We start from the raw sequence: 18,046 nt of genomic DNA on the forward strand, positions 1-18,046 counted from the left end.
AACCCGGCTTTATTTTTTTCCTATTGGTTCTTACAGGATCCTGTTTTAAGGTGATATAATCAGGCTCCTCCCCACCCTCTAATTCTCATCTTGGCTAAATGCTGAAGCTCTTCCCTAGACTTGTGCACTACAGGCATGGATCTATAAGTTTATGTTTTAATCAAGTTCAGAGAAAGGTATAAGGGACTCCACCTCTTCACACTTGCTTTGTTTTGCTCACTATTAACAGCAGATGGTGGCAGGTGAATAGCTCTTACTTTTTTTCAATGAATAGCCATGCCTCTGTTAGGGTCAAAAAAAGGATTAAGGAAATTGGTATGCTCCTGCACTGTACAGCTAACAACGTGACCTCTAAGGGTTGTAATATTGCATTTTTCATATGAAAAGAAATGGCAAGTCTAACATTATAAAACACCTAGCAAAGCAATCATTGCAGAACAAGGCCAAATAAGACTGTCTGATGAGCATTCAACATCTTGGTCCTAATCTAAATTACTTTCTTGCCAACGTATTTATTTTCCTAATTTATAATAATTATGGTTTTGTATGACACTTGTTTCAACTAGAGAGCAATGATTATTTTTGCTGAGGTTCGCAAGTAAGTGAGTATATGTGTAGACTTAAAAGGATTATTAAGTCTATTTGGATATTTTTAGGAGCACCACAGAATTCAATTATCCATAACAGCATTTCAATTTTAATACCAAAGGTTCCTCCTCTGAACTCAGCAGAGTTGCCATCTTGCTTGGATATTTTCTCTTCTAGTCAACAGGCAGCTGACACCATAGATTCACGAGGATATGCCAGATCTTTTATCCTATCCTGAATTATATTAATAATAAATTAAAGCTGCACAGGATGTTCTAGGAATGATCTGGTGATTCTCATTTAAAAAATAAAAGAAAGTCTTAACTCACAGCAAAGATGGAACTGAAATATATTAGGAGATTGAGAAGTCATCCAGAGTGTGTAGAGGCAAAATGGTTTTATAAGGTCTGTTTACTAAGTTCTGTATATAAAGGGTAACTGGCAGAAGTGGGAGCAGGAGCTTGAGAGGTATCTTGATATATCTGTAACAGCTTAGTATATTTTATACTGCTATACATCAAATTTCATGACTTCATTTGAAGACTTTCATTTGTATATGTGGTTGTCTGGAACACAGACTCCTTTTACACTGTCAAGAGAATGAGCTACTTTGACTTTCCAGCAGTCCACCACATGAAGCAGAAATGATTGCCTCTTATTCAAAGACAAATATTAAAGTGAATCTGGAATACATTAAAAAAACCTACAGAAGTGCAAAACTGTGGTCTGACTAACTTAATCTGGGAAAACTCATTTGTTAGCAGCTTGCTGTGTGACTGAGTAGGTCGTTGCACTTCCTTTTGTCTCATAGTGATAATTTACAAAGCACTTTGAGACCTTCAGTGTGTTCTTTAATGATACCAACCTTGGAACTGTTAGAACAAAAAAATCCTACATTAATTCCAAAAGTAACTGTGTAGTTCTCTGCTAGTGGATTCATACACACGTCAGCCGTGCCCACTTAATATTTTCAGCAACAATGAACACATTTTTTTCTTTGTCAGTGCTACCTGGTTCTCATACATTTCATTTAAATTAAATTCAGTTTTAATTATCTCCCCTGAATGTCTCACTGTATTTCTTCACGTAGAAGATACACTAATGATTCATAATTTCCCTTGATTTTTGATGAAAATTCATCCAAACACACCTTAAATGCTTTTTATCTCCCCTATATTTTGCATTCAGAACAATTGAACAATACCTCAATTAAAAAAAACACCAAACAACAAACCAACCTATAAAATAATCGGGCTGGATGCAGCACTCATTTATATCCCTGCAAATCCAGGAAATCCAGTAGTTGCGTATGAAGCATAAATCTAACCAAAATCTCCCTTCCTCGTGAAAATTCATATGCTTTATGAAGACCTTTCATTACTTTTTCTTTCTGATTTTAAAAATAATCTATGTGTCATTTCTGCATGGTTAGGCTTTTGTCGACATGTTGGGGGGAAAAAACACCAAACAAGTCCAAAAATTCTGCCTGCAAAAGATCTTAACAGCTTCTATAGAATGGGAAAAAAAACCACACAAACAAACAAACAAAAAACAACAACAAAAAAAACAACTTCAAACTTAATCACTGTGAACTGGGGAATTGTAAGGAATATATATATACTGCAAGAATCATGACCACTTTAGCTGTAGCTAAATGTTACTTTTCATCATTTTCTATAAATGTGAGAACTCAGAAATGCTGATGAAATCATGCCTATGCAAGAACTTTCTATTTTGAACAGACCTCAAATATTACTCTAAGAATGAGCAATTATAAGCATGTGAGATTTAACCACTGTTACCCAACACAGATTATATTTGCTCTGTCAGTAACTTTTATGGTGAATTATCTAGTTCAGAATTTTGACAGAGTGAAAGAGGATTTAAACAAAGTAACTGGCTCCACGCTTAGACGGTATTCAGTTAAATAAGCAGAGACGTAGTTATTATCTTCTTAGAAGTAAATCTGTGGTTTCCTTTTTTAAACTGTTTAAGTTTTAAAGTCCACCAGAAAGGCTGCTGCTCAACGAATTATTTGTGCACTTCTGCCTGTTACATGGTACTAGATGGGGAGCAGATCTGCAGCACTGTGAAAGACACCGAGCAAGTGTCAGCACTCCCTATAATTCAGCCGACCTCCCAGTATATTCACTGCAGCGAAGCGGGGGAGCTCTGGAGCGGCCGGAGGGAGGCTGTGGTCGGGAAGTGAGGTGAAAAGAGCATAATAGGATCACACCAGATCAGCACGACGCTTTAGAAAGAAGAAAGGTCAGCATGGGCTTAGTGCTGTTGTGGTGTCATTTCATCTGTTTGTCCCTTGGTGGAGTTCTTGAGTTAGTTTCTTCCTTCCGCCAAATGGCTTTAACTGGTTTGTGTGGGGTTTTTGTCCTTGTTCTTACCCTGCTTTCGAATTTGCTGTCATGTTTACTGTATTTAACCTTTCCCTCGTATTATTATGAATATGTTACTCTCAAGCCGATCTGACTTTTTTTTCCTTTGGAAGCTTTTCCCTAATTTGTCTGCGCGTGTGTGCATGTAAATAATAATATGTAATGTATGTGTATTAAGGTAATGAGCGATATAGATGTGCAAATAATCTGTCTCTCTTTAACCCGAGATGGATTCCCACTGCAGATCCCAGAAGTAATTTTCCATTGAGAATCATCGACATTACTGAACTGCAAAAAAAAAGCCCAAATTGTCGTGGGCTGAAAGCGCCAACTGCGGACACGAGCCGAGACACCGGCGGCAGAAACGGGACTCCGCCAAGAAATGCATATGAACGATCCATTAATTGCATCTGCATATTTTAGCCATGACCCCTCTGTCTTTCCAGCCAACAGCTACAACAAAAACAAAGCCTCGCTACAGACCATCGAAAAGAGAGCTGTGGGGGAATGCAGAGAAGCTGGGGAAGCTCCCAGGCTGCTTTAGGATTTCCCCACGTACAGAAGGCTGCGAATGCCAGCAAGACGGATTCCTTCCCACACGCAAGATGCCACCTCGGTGGCCTTATCAGATGTTCCCTTTAAAGACACGAGCTCTTATTTCCCCTCTGTATGTGTTTCGCATCTCTAGCTATTTTATTTATTACAGCCGATTACATTTGTGATCCCGTTTCCCACTTGATCTCACCAGTTCAGGAAGGCAAACACCGTGTCGTGTCTGAGCGTGTGTCTGAGCAGCTGGGAGCGGGGGGAGGGGGGGGGAGGGACGGGACGGGGACACACGGGGGGAGGGCACTTCGCAACAGATTTGACCTACAGGGACTAGACCTCCCCTGCCTGAAACAGCTGGATTGATCCTACCGACACCCAGACAGCCGTGCGCACACTGGCTGCGGGCCGAGAGCGGGGAGGCGGGGTGGGGGAGGTAGTGTCATTCCCTCTGTCTCCGCACGAACGAGCGGGATGCGGAACACACACACATACGCCCCAGCCAGCACAGCCCCGTCCCCTTCCGGCAGCCAGGGCACGTGGAGCGGGAGCAGCGCGGCTATCCACCATGCAGCGCACGTCGGGCCCATTTCCCACGCCGGCCGGCTGCCCTGGGGGAGGAAAGTAGGAGGAGGAAGGGGGAATGGTAGGGAAAGAAAGGGGGGGCCGTTACCTCTGCTCCGAAAGAGGAACCAATCCACTGTGAAGGACGCCGCACTCCCGAGCAGGAAAGACATTGCACATTCAGAGAGATGTTGCATGTGAAGACACTGCAAAAAAGAAAGAAACGGAGGGGGGATGGGGGCGCAGACCGCATGTGAAAGGCACAGTGTGCGTAAGAGAGGCCAGCGAGGATAAGGGAAGGGGGGGAGCGATTGCACATGGCAAGAAATCACTCATTCTCTTGAAAGAGGCTCTCGCAAGACAGACCGTAGTAGAAGTAGACATGGGAGATAACGGGGAAGGAGACGCAGACAAGACATGAGATGTCCGTGCCGTGCAACAGCACGGAATCCGATTAAAGTTTATGGCGGGGAGGTTTAAAAACGCTTTCATCTCGCCCCTCCCCTAGCGAATACAGTTAAGTTTCCTGGCTGCTCTTAGGGCACAAAAGGGAAGGGAACAGCGGGAGGTTCGGATTGCAATTGTATTGCTAGTGCAGGGAGCCAGTGTAATGCAGTATGCTGGTATTCCTGCCTACTGGTATGTCTGGATCTTACAATGTGGCCAAAATTTCCTCTTCTCGGAACTCCAGAACAGCAAGGGGGAATTTTGATAAATTCAAGTTGCTTGGCAAATATAATAGGGATTTGGTGCTAATCCTACTTAACCCGCTGCGAAGACGCTGAGCTCCCAAACCCCCCTCCTCCGTCCGGGACTGCGGCGGTGAACACTGAGCCTGCGCCGAGCCGGGCTTTCTCGCTGATGCTGCAGATATAAAGCCGAGTGTCTCCAGCGTGGAGGGGGTGCGTTTTCGTGTTCTGGCGAGGAGGGAGGGCGACCGGCGCCGGTGCCAGGACCGGAGCTGCCGGCGGAGAAGCAATCCTGCATCTCTCCGGAGCTGGGAGCAGGAGCGGTCGAGCGCCATCCCCCTATCTCCCTCCCATCGCCGACTTCCTGCGACGGTACTCTGCCCCTCTGTGCCTCTGGGCTCCCCAAGGGGAAGAGGTGACAACCTTCCCTCCCTCTCACATTCACTCGCCGCCCCAGATGACAAAGGCACCCTGTGACTTTTGCTTTGAATCTCCTCGGCATATCCGGCCTCTTTTCGCTCAAATATGTCACCAAGAGGAAAGAGAGGCGTTTGACTACAGTCGTCTGCATGCATCTTTATTCAAAATAGGCATGTAAAAAGAGGAATGAACACAAACCTGCAACAACTTGTTCTCCCACATGTGTTCACAGGAGGAGAGCAGCTGGATTCCAGCCTCCCCCTTGTTGCACACGCACACGCCGGTTCTGTTCCCACTGTCTGTCCATGCTCGCCCGGGTCCTCCGTCTCCCGCCAGCCCCGCGGAACCCCCCTCTTTTCCCCCCGGGATCCGGGTGGAGAGAGTAGGTACGGGAGTCAGGCATCACCCAGGGCTCAGGGGCACACGCACACAAGAGCCATAGGCGCTTAAATGACACAAAGTCAAAAGGAGAAGCGAACTAGGGACGCTAAGATAAATAAAGTTGAGCAGAGAGCTTTAACATTAAAGTTTATTTCCCACTTACCCAGGTAGGTGACGCTGCTTTTTAGCAATCATCTAAGCAGCAAGTCTCAGCTCAGAAATAAATCTGTTACTTTTTACATGTGTTTATTCTGCTAACCCTTTCGTCCCCGTCCTGACCATCTTCGCTTTTTTTTTTTTTTTTTTTTCCCTGATGTTGTTTTCCTAGGAAAGCACGCTGAAAAGGAACATTCAAATCATGGTAACAGGAAAAACACGAACGCAAACACTAAAAGGCTCAAACAACACTGGGAAACAGGACGAATTTCTAAGATCTAAGGCAGCCCCCCCTTCCTCCCTGGAGTTTTATGCAGTTACAGTGACTGCAGCTCTTTCACAAAAAGCAGCGACACGTCAGAGGAAGGTGGGAATCTGTGCGAAACGAGTTTTCTTACCAGCGTGATTCCGCAAAATGCAGAGCCCCGGACATGCATCAGCTCTGCTTAAGACGAATAAATATTTCCTTTAAAAACTGTTGCTCAATTCACAGCCTACAGCGGAGGTGGGGAGGGAAAGTATAGGAGAGAATCAGTACAGATCACGGATTTGAGGAGGCAACAGCAGCAACACTCGGGCGTGTAATGAGGATGGGGTTTAGGAACTGAACTGGTGGTGTATGATGAGCAGCTATCCCACTCGCAGCACTAGCAGAGACAGAGGGTAAGACTGGGCTTTCTGGAGTGCAGCGCTTGACTCGTCCTCCTCTCTCCTCCTCCTTCTCCTCCCTCCCTCACTCCCGCTCGCTCTCTCTTTGCTCTCCCTCTTTCTCTCTCCCTCTCTTTCTGTGTGTGTGTAGCGCGGGCGGCTCTGCTGCTGCAGCGTTAAGGAAGAGCTGCTGAGAGAGGCTTCAGCAGCTCCCACCACTTAGGGCAAACTTGCCGGTTTACTGCTGCTTTTTTTTTTTTTTTTCCTTCCGAGTGGGAAGCTTCTCAGTTGCCATTCAACATTTTAAAGCACAAGCCGCTCTGCCGTGAAAGCGCCTGATCCACACTCCTCTGAGAGGCACAGGAAGGAATACACATTGCAGATTTCACCCACCGTGGCGGTGCAGATCACAGGAAACAACTGACTGATACATTTTTTTTTTTTTTTTTTTTTTTTTGCAAATAGAACTCTGGGGTTTGTTGGTTTGTATTTTTTATTTTTTTTTTTTTTAGCCGCGTCGCGGCTGCCTCCTCCTCCCCTTTGCTATTCCGCTTCTATGGATGTAATTCAGAATCTGTGTTAATTCACGTGGGGGATCCAGTTACACCGTGTTCCGCTCCGGGTATATTTGCGAGAGACCAGTAATCGCCTTTGGACACATAGTTTTGTTGCTAACCTTTGAACTGAAAGGATCAAGTTCAGATCTGGTTACCTGCATTGGGACGGGAAGGAAGAGGAGAGAGAGAGAGGGGGAGAGAGAGACTGCAATCTCATTTGTGAGTCGCTCTCAGTGCTGCAGATCCAGATTGCTGTAACACATGCAGTGCAAATGCAGGTAAGGCACACACACAAACTGCGGATGCTAAACCAAACTTGGGACTGTTGTGTTTGTGTATTCATATCTACAGCCTTGCAAATTCTGGGCAAACGGCTTCTGCAGTTTCTGTATCGTTGCTTTGTGACTAATGACCTTGCGCAGAGTTGTTAAAAAAAATCCGCTCCGGAGAAAGAGCTGAACATTTTAGGCGATCTCTGAAGATGGATTTGGGTGCTTTTCTGCCAACCAAAGGGGATATTCTGTGGACTGCTGTGTAATACACGGGTTTCTTCTCCTCTGCAGCTACCGACATTATTGGGATTTTTTTTCTTTCTATTTTTTATTTTATTTCATTTTTTAAGAGCTCCCAGTTGCTAAGAGGATTTGGAGTTTTCCTGGACACAAGCCCTTTGAATAAAGCGAATTACATTTTTTTTTTTTTCCCCGTGTGTTCAGAGCAGGGGAAGAATAAAGCTAAAGCCTTGGTCGTAAATGGCTGAGAGAGAGAGAAAAGAAAGAGAGCGTGTGAATTGTAGTTAACTCTAGTGTAGAAGAAGACGACCTGGGGGGCTTCGAATCATATAGTGCTGCTCCAGCTTTTTATTGCAAACCTCGCAAAGCGATTACAGTAAAATCAGAGAGGAGGAGGAGAAGGGGAGGAGGAGGAGGAGGAAAATCCCATCCTGTCTACGGAGATGAATCTTTAAAAAGCAAAATACACTGTCCCGTGAACTGTAAGTATATCGCAACTGAAGGGCAGGGAAAGCAGGAGAGGAGGCAGCAGCAGGGTTTTGACTACCTATTGCACCATCCATGAGACACTAAGTTTCCAGGAACAGAAGGATTTTATAATTGATAGCCCGGACACTCAGTCGCTCTGTTGGCTTATCAGGAGAGTTAATTGGGGGGGGGGCGGGGGGGGGGGCGAGGAAGATGAGGAAGATGCGGACTCTTTTCGGCTTTGTGCATTGCTGCTGCTGCTGCTTCTTGCTCCTGCCTCCGCCACTTTGGGTCAGCCTGGCATCGGCCAAGCAGCTCCTGAGGTACCGGCTGCCCGAGGAGGGACCCGCCGACATCCGCATCGGCAACGTGGCTTCCGACCTGGGAATCGTGACGGGCTCCGGCGAGGTGACATTCAGCCTGGAATCGGGCTCCGACTATCTCAAGATCGATAACATGACTGGGGAACTGAGCACCACGGAGCGGCGCATCGACCGCGAGAAGCTGCCGCAGTGCCAGATGATCTTCGACGAGAACGAGTGCTTCCTGGACTTCGAGGTGTCGGTCATCGGCCCCTCGCAGAGCTGGGTGGACCTCTTCGAGGGCCGGGTTATCATCCTGGACATCAATGACAACACCCCCACCTTCCCTTCCCCCGTTCTCACGCTTACCGTGGAGGAGAACCGTCCCGTGGGGACCCTCTACCTGCTCCCCACTGCCACCGACAGGGACTTCGGCCGCAACGGCATTGAGCGCTACGAGCTGCTGCAGGAGCCCGGCGGGGACGGCGGCCGTCGGGGCGGCGGAGGGGTGGGTGGCGGGGGCGGCTCTGCCTCGGCGGGCTCCGAGAGCGCCCTCTACCCCGGCGGCAGCAAGCGGCGGCAGGAGGCGGACACTGCGGTCCGCAGCAGCGTCTTCGAGCTGCAGGTGGCCGACACCCTGGACGGGGAGAAGCAGCCGCAGCTGATCGTCAAGGGGCCGCTGGACCGGGAGCAGCGGGACTCCTACGAGCTCAGCCTCCGCGTCAGGGACGGCGGCGACCCGGCACGGTCCTCGCAGGCTATCCTGAGGGTGCTGATCACCGACGTGAACGACAACAGCCCCCGTTTCGAGAAGAGCGTCTACGAGGCAGACCTGGCAGAGAACAGCAGCCCTGGAACACCCATCCTGCAGCTGCGAGCCACTGACCTGGATGTAGGGGTGAATGGGCAGATCGAGTACGTCTTCGGGGCGGCCACTGAGTCCGTCAGGCGCCTACTGCGCCTGGATGAGACCTCGGGCTGGCTCAGTGTCTTGCACCGCATCGACCGGGAAGAGGTAAGCCAACTTCGCTTCACTGTCATGGCCCGAGACCGGGGCCAGCCCCCCAAGACAGACAAGGCCACAGTTGTGCTGAACATCCGTGACGAGAATGACAACGTGCCAACCATCGACATCCGGAAAATTGGGCGCATCCCACTCCGGGATGGGGTAGCTAGTGTGGCCGAGGATGTGTTGGTGGATACCCCCATTGCCCTGGTGCAGGTGTCAGACCGGGACCAAGGAGAAAACGGTGTGGTGACCTGCACTGTGGTGGGTGATGTGCCCTTCCAGCTCAAGCCAGCCAGCGAGGGCGAAGGGGAGCCTCAGAACAAGCGCAAGTATTTCCTCCACACCTCGGCTCCTCTGGACTATGAAGCTGTCCGTGACTACAGTGTGGTGATTGTGGCGGTGGACTCTGGCAGCCCCAGCCTGTCCAGCAACAACTCCTTGCTGGTGCGGGTAGGGGACACTAATGACAACCCTCCCATGTTCAGTCAGGCTGTGCTGGAGGTGTCCTTCCCAGAAAACAACTTACCCGGTGAGAGGGTGGCCACAGTGGTAGCCACAGATGCAGACAGTGGCAAGAACGCTGAGATCACCTACTCCCTGGAGGCCTCACCTCTTTCCTCAGATGCACCAGGTGGCATCTTCAGCATTGACCCTGACTCGGGGGATGTGTCGGTGCAGGCAGTGCTGGACCGTGAGCAACGCGATACCTATGAGTTTCAGGTGACAGCCCGGGACAAGGGGGTGCCATCGCTGCAAGGCTCCACCACAGTGGTGGTGCGGGTGGCGGATCGCAATGACAATGAGCCGCGCTTCATGCAGGATGTGTTCACTTTCTATGTGAAGGAGAACCTGCAGCCCAACAGCCCGGTGGGCATGGTGACTGTGATGGACTTTGACAAGGGCCGCAATGCTGAGCTCAGCCTCTCCATCCAGCCTGGTGACCATGACCATGACCAGGCAGCCAGCATTTTTTCCATTGAGAATGACACTGGAACCATTTTCTCCACTGTCTCATTTGACCGTGAGCAGCAAACCAGCTACACTTTTAAGGTGAAGGCAGTGGATGGAGGTGAGCCGCCACGCTCTGCCACTGCCACCGTGTCCCTCTTTGTGATGGACGAGAATGACAATGCACCTACAGTTACCTTCCCCAGCAACAGCTCTTACACCGTGCTGCCACCCTCCAGCAACATGCGCACTGTGGTGGCCACTGTGGTTGCCACTGATGCTGACACCGGTCTCAATGCTGACCTCAACTACAGCATCATTGGGGGCAATCCCTTCAAACTCTTTGAGATCGACCCAGCCAGTGGTGTGGTATCACTGGTGGGCAAGCTGTCCCCCAAGCACTATGGCCTGCATCGCCTTGTAGTGCAGGTGAATGACAGTGGGCAGCCTTCCCAGTCCACCACCACCCTGCTCCATGTCTTCGTCAACGAGAGCCTATCCAATGCCACTGTGGTGGAGAGCCAAGTGGCCCGCAGCCTCCATACACCCCTGGCCCAGGACATTGCTGGTGACCCCAGCTATGAGTTGAGCAAGCAGCGACTTAGCATAGTCATAGGTGTGGTGGCTGGCATCATGACTGTCATCCTCCTCATCCTGGTGGTTGTCATGGCCCGATACTGCCGCTCCAAGGGCAAACATGGCTACGAGGCTGGCAAGAAAGACCATGAGGATTTTTTCACTCCGCAGCAGCATGACAAGGCCAAGAAGCCCAAGAAGGACAAGAAAGGCAAGAAGGGCAAGCAGCCCCTCTACAGCAGCATCGTCACTGTCGAGGCTTCCAAGCCCAATGGGCAGCGCTACGACAGTGTCAATGAGAAGCTTTCAGACAGCCCCGGTATGGGACGGTACCGCTCAGTCAATGGCGGCCCGGGCAGCCCAGACCTGGCCAGGCACTACAAGTCGAGTTCACCGCTGCCCACCGTCCAGCTGCACCCGCAGTCCCCCACCGCCGGCAAAAAGCACCAGGCCGTGCAGGACCTGCCCCCGGCCAACACCTTTGTGGGCGCCGGCGACAACATCTCCATCGGGTCGGACCACTGCTCCGAGTACAGCTGCCAGGCCAGCAGCAAATACAGCAAGCAGGTAAGAGGCTGCACCCCTGCTGTCCGCGTACCCTGAGCCATGCGCACACACAGAAGCACACGTACATACTCATACACACGCTCCTGGTGGGGGAGCGGTGATGCCTGCGTCCCCTCTGGCACAAGTAGTCACGACCGTCAGGTTCAGTGACCTATTCAGCCTCGTATCCCCGTGCGAGCCCCCAGCAGGCAGTCAGGTGCCCGGACAACAAAGCAAGGAGAGTCAGGGATCTTTATTAGTATATTTTTTACATTTCCCTTCACTTTTCGGCAGCCAACCAGCCCGACCGTGCAACCGCACCAACGGGGGCGCCGGCGGGACCATGGTTCCCCCCTCAGCAGGCGCAGTGGCAGCCATCCGCCTGGGGAGGAAAGGGAGAGGTGGACCTCGGATTCGGTCCTCATTCCGGACAGCGAAGTGTAGGGCAAACTGAGGTGCCTTCATCAGCTAATCCTGGTGGTTGGGGGGGGTTCAGGAAGCCCCCCACCCGCCGCAGCCGCGGTCGTGCCCCCCTCCCGTGCCCCACTGGCAGTTTACGTTTCCCCCGCAGTCGTGCCTCTCCGGGCCTTAGAGGCAGAGATCTCCGAATGAGGAGGAAAGTTTCGCCTCCGTAGCCAGGTGTTCGGGGGGAAAAGGGGTCGCTGCCCGCCTGTCGCTTCCTAAAGCTGTGGGCGAGAGTGCATTAGCATCCGCCGCACTGAAGCGATAATGGCTGTAATTACCAGGTCTTTCATTAGGACCAAAATGCTTAAATAATCTAAAAAGCTAATTTACACTACATAGACTGCACTCATTGCAGCAGTTGCTCTGAATACACATAAATGTTAGTGAGCTTACAGTCGCAGCCCAGTATGTTTTAATTGCCTTTTTGTGTGTCGTGTCGCCCCCTCCCCCCCCCCCCCCAACACGAAATTCATTCATTCATTCTGAGAGGCTCCAGTTTGTCAGCCCAGCTGCAGCAGAGCTCTGTCTCTAGAGCGTGATTTCTGTGAGTCCCCTCAGAGCGAGGTGTGTCTTCAGGGACTGGTTCTGAGCTCGGCCTTGTTGGCGGAGGTGGCTTCAGTAAAGCTCCGGTAGCCTTAAACTGCTGACAGCAGGGACTCCTTTACAGTCCTTGAAATAAAACAGGTGATAACATAGAGAAGAACCAAGCTCTAATTGAAAGGCATCTGTTTCGTTTATTTTATAAGACACATATGTAGCCTGAACAGAGGTCACTTTTCTTTGGGAAGTACTCTTTGAGTGACAGTAAAATGAAATACTTAACACCTGGTGAGTTCCATTATATCTTTCCAAGTAAGATAATATTCTTAATGTTTCATCAGCTGAAGTGCATGTTACACAAGAGTCTAGAGATAAATGAATGCTGATTCATGTAAACACACAGACAAGAAAATTCTGACTAGTTTGATGAAAATGCTTTCTTTTGATCTTATTCACATGCAAATATGGTACACTTTTTTCATATATATATACTTTGAAATGTCCGCTAGTCTACTGCTATTAGAAGTTTTACAATGTATTGTCAGTATTTGCATTCTGCTCAGAAATACTTAAAATACTGTAAAAGAAAAGGGCTTGTGTGAGCCAATCAGTCTTCCAGATCATAGAAGTGTGAGGTACTATCTGCCAGTATTTTTGTGTATGTTGTTTTACAAGTGATACAGATATATAGAACTATATAGAACTTTTGACACACTAGTTTCTGGGTGATACATTCCATTAACTCTCTCCTGGAGAGTACATTACAATTTTAGTTTGAAAATAGTCTGGTTAACATACAGAGCTCTAAGAAAATTCTTAAGCTTACATATGCTAAGGCTTATTAAGCACATAGTAGATTATGCTGGTTTAGTGAACACTGGAATAACAAAGTAGCAGTAGATCATATGCTAATTAGATACTACTTTTTTCTTGCTGCTGCCATTAATCTGAACATATGAATTATAAATTGCCAAAGTGTAATTTATTTTCAATATAAAAGAATGACTTACATGCTAAGTGTAAAGGGTTACACTACACAAATGACTATTCTGTTCTATAAAAATAGTATTTTAAGATTATATTACAGAAATATGTTTTGAATTACTCAACTTTTTTCAAGGATACATTTTGATATACCTTAGAAGACTTCTTAGTAGAAAATGGCTTTATTACACTTTTACTTACAACAATCAAACTGAAGGAAGTACATGCAGAAAACTGATGCTACCACTTTCCTGCGTGTATTGCCAGTTTGTTGCTGGGTGACATTTATATAGTTTTGTTCATGCTTTTGCATAATAGTGGGGACATTAAGACTTATTTGCATAAACAGTATGTAGACTTTTCACATCTCAAACATTGATAGTGGAGCAGTACTGAGTTTACCAGGCAAAACACATGAAGGTTTTTAACACCAAAACCATGTGGATCTCCTGTTCAGTACACTGCTTAGACAGAAATGTGAAGCAGTTGCAGATAAAGGGTTCTAATGTGGTGTGTATCAGGTTGTTTCAGAGTTCAGCTGTACATGTGAAATAGAACCAGTGGCATACTGATGTTATCATGATAAGGAAACTGGCTGAAATATCTAAGGCTGCCTTTATTTACTCATTGGCCATTCCCTTTGTTTTAGGGACACATTAGAAGGTGTATAAAGTTTTAGAGCAAATAAGTCGACACAGCAGAACATACCTGCTCTGAAGTTACTGGAGATGAGAGCAATACTAATATTCCATTAGTGTAATTAGAATTTGTAATTGATACTTTTGTATATCTACAATGTAGCAGTCAAGAAATAAAATCTCTACTTACGTGACTGATTGGTGTACCCCAGTGAACGCAAGTTGTTTTCACTCTGATTATTCAATACTTCCTGTTTAAGGTAATGTATTGAACTTCTTAAATGAGTTATATGAGTTCCCAAATACATATTGTTTGATATAGTACTGTGTAGAACTTCTGTGAAGAAAACTACAATTTGTAACTCCCCTTCTTGACATCATATGTTTTATATAAAGTTTAAAACTACAATTTGTGTCTAGTTGACTTCTGATATTTCGCAGTCACCTTTTAGATCCTTCACAAGTTTGGCTCCTATTCTTGTCTGGTATTTATTACACTCAAATATTATTTTAGTCTCCCATTTATCAATTCTCTCCTCTTCAATAAAGCACATACCTACTTAATGGGAAACAAATGTTTAAATCACTTAGTATTCCATAGGTGTTAATCACTTGATAAAAGTTAAAGCTGTACAGAACCTGAATGGGAGTGAGTACAAGCAAGTGTTTTTCTGAATCGTAGATTTAAAATCTGAACTCTCCAGGTGCTGCACATTGCCTGTGAGGAGCCTGGATGATAATAACTTCCAGCAAAGACAGCGAAAGATAAGGAAAGCTCAGTACCTAACAGGAATCACTTAGGAGCTTGGCGAGTTGCATCCTTAATCGTAACTTTAATAATAGTTTTAGTTGTAAATATTTGTTTATTTTTCTCTTATTAGTTGTAGGTATATATATTGCTAGTTTTTCCACTTTGTTTCACAATGCAAAATAGTGGCATATAAGTAGGTTTAGTTCACTGAAACTTTAAATCATGAATATGAAATCGGCATGTTAACAGCCATGGTTTAAAGAACAGGCCTTTTAAACCCTGTTTATATGCTTACATTTTTGGCCATCATATTCTCTTGGTTTCTTTTTTACTTGCTCTGCTCAATGAATGACGCCTATTGGCTACTTAAAACACTGTAGTTGTGCTGTTGGTTTTGTGGTTTTTGGTTTTGCTTTGTTTTGTTTCTTTAAGAAGTATTGGTCACCGTCGGTACAAATAGCAGAATCAGTGCAGGAATTTTAAATCAGCATTATTTTTTTGCTTGGTGTATTGGCTTCCTGTCCAATTCTGTAATAATTTATGAATTATCCTTTTGCCTTTTCTCATTGTAAATGTACTGTTTAATGAAGAAAAACGTTTATCACACTATATTGTGCTGACTAGTTTTAACACTAGTTAAACCACTAGTTAAAACTAGATACATTTCCTTTAAAGTCTTATTTCTATGAAATGAAATATGTAGAAATTAATTTCTGGAAAGAAAAAGAGTGCATGGTCACCAGATAATTTGTTTCATAACATTTCAAACATTAATCAGTCTATTGCAATGTAGAAGCATTTGACTAGTTGGTTATCATGATGTGAATTGTATCTGTAAACTAAATGGCTCAATTTTCTCGTAAATATGCACATATAACCAGCAGCCTTAATGGACCCCAGATTCATCCATTAAGGGGGTAATCAGTTTAACCATGAAAGAAAGCATCATCTTTTTTTCGTGCCTACACGCACGCACTTACACACTTATTTCAAAGACTGCTTTTTATAATCACAAAATAACTCATGGGAATAAAGTTTTTCACAACTTTTAGCTAAGCAAATGTCCCACAGTATACTAATTGTAAAAATATGATTTTGATAGCAGTAAGTGCATTGCAGGGAAAAAAAGTGGGAGTATTGTAATTAAGTGTAAGCATTTACTTTGAAGACCTCTTTCATACATTTGACTTTAATGCTATTTGGTATCTCAATTTTCCAATCTCAATTTGCATTACATTCAACACTTCACAATCATTTTTTAAAAGTGACCCAAATTTGACCTTCAGTAACAATTCATGATGAAAGAAGGGCTAATTAAACATGAAATCAATGGATTGTTGATGCTTTAATTATCTTTATTTAGCAGGAAGTGTTTCACTGGTAAGTGCAGCCTTTATTTTTTTCTCTTCATTAAAATCATCTTGTACAGTGCACAAGTGTCTAAGTTGCCACTGAATCATTCTGCACTCCCAGGAGATGTACAGAGCTAAAAGGGACAGGATCTGAGTGAAGGAGGATTCATGCTCTGAATAAGTAAAGAAGTGTACTATTATAGGCAAGGGGTAGTAAGAAACATCTTTAAAAGGATAAAATCTGATTTATCAACTAAGACAGCTCTCTGGCATTGTACATACCAATATGAACCTGGGTTAGCAGTTTGTTACTGTGTCAGTCTTTGTACTGTAGCAGTGTATTTCTGAGCTTGTTTTTTTTTGTTTGTTTTTTTTTTTTTTTTCTTTTTAAGTACTTAGTTGCCTTTCGTTATGGTGTTTGAGCTATTTGCTAGTTTGACCAACTGTGTTTCAGAGAAATACCGGTCCTGCAGTTTCAGGCATATTTATTTACCTTTAGTGATTTTCTGTTACAGGTTTTAGCATGTTTATGTAGTTATTGATCTGCTGGGCTGCACTGAGATGTAAAACTTACTGAATTGGTTTTGCATTAAAATATAAAAGAAAATCGTCAGACTTCAGAAGCAGCTGGCCAGCACTGAGCTTATGAGTCAATTAACTAAATCCTTCACAAGCACTGTCAAGTCTTCACTGTATTTACTGATCATTTTAGTATTGCTATTGCTAATTGCTAATCTTAACAGGACACATCATTGTCACTTTCAGTGACTATATATACAGGAAATACTGGTGCAGCCATTTGAGCAGTTCGGTACAGTACTTAGGCTGGTTTTCTAAGTTTTCTAAACAAGTCTGCTTCCAGCAGATATTTAGAAACTGTTAAAGCTGCAAACCAATTTTATTTTTTTCAGTTTTAGGCTGCATGCAATATATTCCACATATTTTATGTTCTAGTTTCTCTATTTTTCTTATTATTACATTTTTAGCTGTTTTTATCTCACTGTGGGCTCAGGCAATCCAATTTCTGTATTTTTCTCCTCTGATTTTTCTTTCTTAGAAGAGTGGATGTGTTGTCTGCCTGTCAGCAGATTCTGGACTTTGCTAGCATAGACTATAAATTCATTTTAATTAAAAAGTTAAGATAAAAAAAGTTGAACATTTACAGTCCAGAATTTAATAGCTTAAAATTATTATTTTTTTACACATAAATTTGCATTATTTCAATTTTTTTCATCAAGATTGTAAAAGAAAACTCTGACATTTAAATGAATGTATCAAGTTTATTGACTGTGCAGTTCGATGGAAAGCATGGTGGTTTTAATATGGACTGTACTTTTAAGCAATGGAAAACTGTGTTGTTTTAATATGGAAATTATTCTAACAGCATATACTGAATGGCCCAGTAGAATTATGAGGAGAGCATTTAAAATCCTGTTACTGAGAGTACTTTAAATTATTTTCTTTCAGCTGATATCATAATACCCTGCCTTTTAAAGCCTTGCTAGCTTCATATCCTACAAAATGCATGTCACTATGTAAATGGAAATAAGGAAAATCACCTATATCCTGTATCCTTTCATGTTTGGTTTTGTTTTTGTTTTTTTTTTTTTTATTTGTACTAAGTTGCACAGTTTGAAATTTTTAAACCTTAACTGAATGTAGGTAAAAACAATTTGTGAATCTAAGGTCTGAGTAAAACAGCAGATGAGACAATTATAAGGGTTGTTGAATTTTGACTTAAAAAAAAAATTCTAAGGAGAAGGGAGAGAACATACACATATTATGAAGAAGCTTGGATGGACTTACTGTTTTCCATATACTTCAGGCAACGTAGACTTTCCAAGGTCATTTTTGTTTTTGTGGATGACGAAACATCACATTAATGCTGGAGTAACTAAGGTTAGTTGGGACATTCAAAATGTGATTTACAACAGCAAAAGGCAACAAAAGAGGATTTAAAACAGCTTAATTTCTTATTTTAGTGAAATTTAACTGAGATGTCAAAATCTCAAAACA

General features: G+C 44.8%; 1 protein-coding gene and 1 long non-coding RNA gene across 8 annotated transcripts in view; both read left to right on the plus strand.

The window, feature by feature from the left end:
* PCDH7 (protocadherin 7) overlaps positions 1-18,046 on the plus strand; it is a 340,281-nt gene that overhangs the window by 38,599 nt on the left and 283,636 nt on the right. For all 7 annotated transcript variants that reach the window (XM_061379829.1, XM_061379830.1, XM_061379833.1 and 4 more), the window contains exon 2: positions 8,129-11,321. In XM_061379829.1, coding sequence (XP_061235813.1) covers positions 8,133-11,321 — 3,189 coding nt within the window. In that variant the 5' untranslated portion in view covers positions 8,129-8,132. The remainder of the gene's footprint in view (positions 1-8,128; positions 11,322-18,046) is intronic.
* On the plus strand, positions 2,603-3,700 carry LOC133226349 (uncharacterized). Its single transcript, XR_009729480.1, has 2 exons — positions 2,603-2,856; positions 3,425-3,700. It is a non-coding gene; the product is annotated as an uncharacterized LOC133226349 (long non-coding RNA).

This window comes from Neopsephotus bourkii, unplaced genomic scaffold (genome assembly GCF_033783945.1).
Source record: "Neopsephotus bourkii isolate Nb327-2 ecotype Australia unplaced genomic scaffold, CSIRO-AGI_Nbou_v1 NB_1780, whole genome shotgun sequence".
NCBI lineage: Eukaryota > Metazoa > Chordata > Aves > Psittaciformes > Psittacidae > Neopsephotus > Neopsephotus bourkii.